Source organism: Bos javanicus, chromosome 4 (genome assembly GCF_032452875.1).
Source record: "Bos javanicus breed banteng chromosome 4, ARS-OSU_banteng_1.0, whole genome shotgun sequence".
Lineage (NCBI taxonomy): Eukaryota > Metazoa > Chordata > Mammalia > Artiodactyla > Bovidae > Bos > Bos javanicus.
In genome coordinates, this window is record NC_083871.1 from 107124915 (window position 1) to 107127363 (window position 2449).

A 2449-nucleotide genomic window follows, 5' to 3' on the forward strand; every position below is an offset into this window, starting at 1 on the left:
TCCATCCATCTCACCCCTCAGATGCCCATTTCATTACTTCCCCAGGAAACACATTTTCAAGATGAATTATAAACCAGTATGGGTCCAGTAGAACATTTATGAAAATGTATGCTTTTCTTTTTTCTGGGTCGTCCCACATCCTCCAAATATACTTTCTTGAGTTCACAGGGGAAGCAAATAGAAGCAGACACTGTGAGTTTCTAGTGAGTACAGCTTGGATATCATTTCTGCATTCCTTCTACTTCCATGGCCTGATCAGGAGGTGTACATTGTATTTTATTTTTGGAATAGGGACAATGGTAAGGGTAGCATTTTCTAGTAGCTGACTCATCTAAAGTCAAGATCATACCATCTAAATTGAGAGAAGATTTAATCCTTGAGGAGTTGACAGCAGCGTTTCACTCCATCTCGAAGGGCCTCTTTGACTTTGTCATTCCGGAGAGTGAAGATGAAAGGGCTCAGGAAAGGGGTTAAAACAAAAATCAACAGGGAGACTATCTTATTGTACTCAGCGGCCTGCGTTTGTTTGGGTTTCACATAGAGGAACAAGCAGCTGCCATAGCCGATGACAACAAAGGTGAGGTGGGAGGCACACGTAGAGAAGGCTTTCCTGCGGCCGGAGGCAGTGGGCATCTTGAGGATGGTGGAGGTGATGTAGGTGTAGGAGACAATTGTTGGAACCAGTGAACCAATGACAATGAAAACAGCCATTAAAAACAGAACAAACTCTGTGAAAAGAGTGTCACCACACGAAAGTTTGAGCAACTGACCTCGGTCACAATAAAAATGGTCTAACATGTTTGATTTGCAGAAGGTAAACTGAAATGTGGCATAGACTGGCCAGATTTCGGAAAGGAACCCAAACACCCATGACCCAATCACCACCGAGATGCAGGTGTGGCTGTTCATAATGGTATTGTACCTCAAAGGGTTACAGACAGCCACATAACGGTCCACAGCCATCACTCCCAACAGTGCAAACTCTGTGGTCCCCAGAGCAAGGTACAGGAAGAGCTGGGTGACACATGCAGTCAGAGATACTGTCTGCATCTCATGGAGCAGCAGCCCCCAGAGCATCATGGGGACGATTATAGATGTTGCCAGCATTTCCACGGCAGAGAGATGACCAAGGAAGAAATACATGGGGGAATGTAGATGTTTATCAACACAGATAATCACAATGATGATGGTGTTCCCCATTATTGTCACTGAGTAGAAGAGAAAGAATATAGCAAAAAGAATGTGATGTAGTTCTTGGGACCCAGGGAACCCTAAAAGGCAGAATTCCGTGGCACTTGAGTGATTGCTCATATTTCAGTCCTTGTTTCTGCTCCTTGGGAAACCTAGAGATCAAAAGATAAGAAACGCTGCTCCACAAGGTCTTGCTCTCAAGAGAGAAGGACAGTCTATTTTGAGGAACCATTTCCAATCTGGGGACCAGGTGAGGTGCCCCTGTGAGGATGTTCTGCACAAAGTCAGACCTAAATGTTGTCACCTCCGGTCCAGCTGAAGTTCACTGCCTGGAATGGATGAAGATAGCATCCTCTCCACTTGTGTGAAGAACACCTCTCTTGTCTTTTTTCCCCACTAGATGTGCATTTTCACAGGTTAAGACCTTAAAAATTGGCCCGTTATGATGCTGAGTCAGTCCCTTAGATCCAGGGTTTGTTCTTTTCTCTTAGCTTACCTGTAGCAGATGATATAGTGACATTCCAGAGAATGTTCAAAAGAGTGAATTTTATCCCACCCTTCACCCTGGTGGGTATTACAGAGATCCCCTAGGGTTCAGCAGAAGAGAGGCAGAGGGTCCCAGAGCACCATCTCTGCTTTCCCCAGATTTTAAGATCTCTGTGTTACAAATCAGGTAGTATTCCAAATGGAAACTCTGGAGCTTCGGATGATTTCCCTTTGCAGATTCAATCTTCTCTTACACCATCCCCCCTCCCCGTCCCACAAAAGTCTTGACAGGAAAGAAAGATGGTACCTGACTTCCACAAGTTTAGGTCCAAGGTGCTCAGTACTCAGGTTGCCTGGATGTCTGCCCCCCACTTTGTCTATCCCACCATGCTAATTTCATCTCCTCGGAAGACTCTTTCCATTCACCTTCCCCAAAACCTGAAAGACCTGTTCATTCCTGACAGTTAGCTTTCTTCATAGTGCTTATTACTATCTGACATTATGTCATACATTCAATTTCTTACTTCACTTCTTCACTTAACATTAAACAAACGCTGCAGTGAACACAGCAGACTAAAAATCCCTGTGTGGTGCTTATGTTCAAGGAGAGAAAGAAATCTATTCCATAAACAAGTATATAAAATAGTTCATCCATCATGTGATAAAAAATGAAATGAGGAAGCAGGAGCAGAAATTCATTTATTTTGTTGAACTATGATTCTGGAATGTAAACTCCAAAGAGGCAAGAAATGTCCTCTGTATATATTATATA

General features: G+C 43.5%; 1 protein-coding gene across 1 annotated transcript; it reads right to left on the reverse strand.

Annotated features, from left to right (window-relative positions):
* Positions 1-369: 369 nt before the first annotated feature.
* Positions 370-1347, reverse strand: LOC133246853 (olfactory receptor 9A4-like). Its single transcript, XM_061415429.1, has one exon. It carries the CDS (start codon positions 1309-1311, stop codon positions 370-372), a length of 942 nt encoding a protein of 313 aa, XP_061271413.1. The 5' UTR covers positions 1312-1347.
* Positions 1348-2449: the final 1102 nt, after the last annotated feature.

What these genes read in the sequence shown, in the direction of transcription:
- LOC133246853 (XM_061415429.1), bottom strand. Translation starts at nt 1,311, where the DNA reads ATGAGCAATCACTCAAGTGCCACGGAATTCTGCCTTTTAGGGTTCCCT.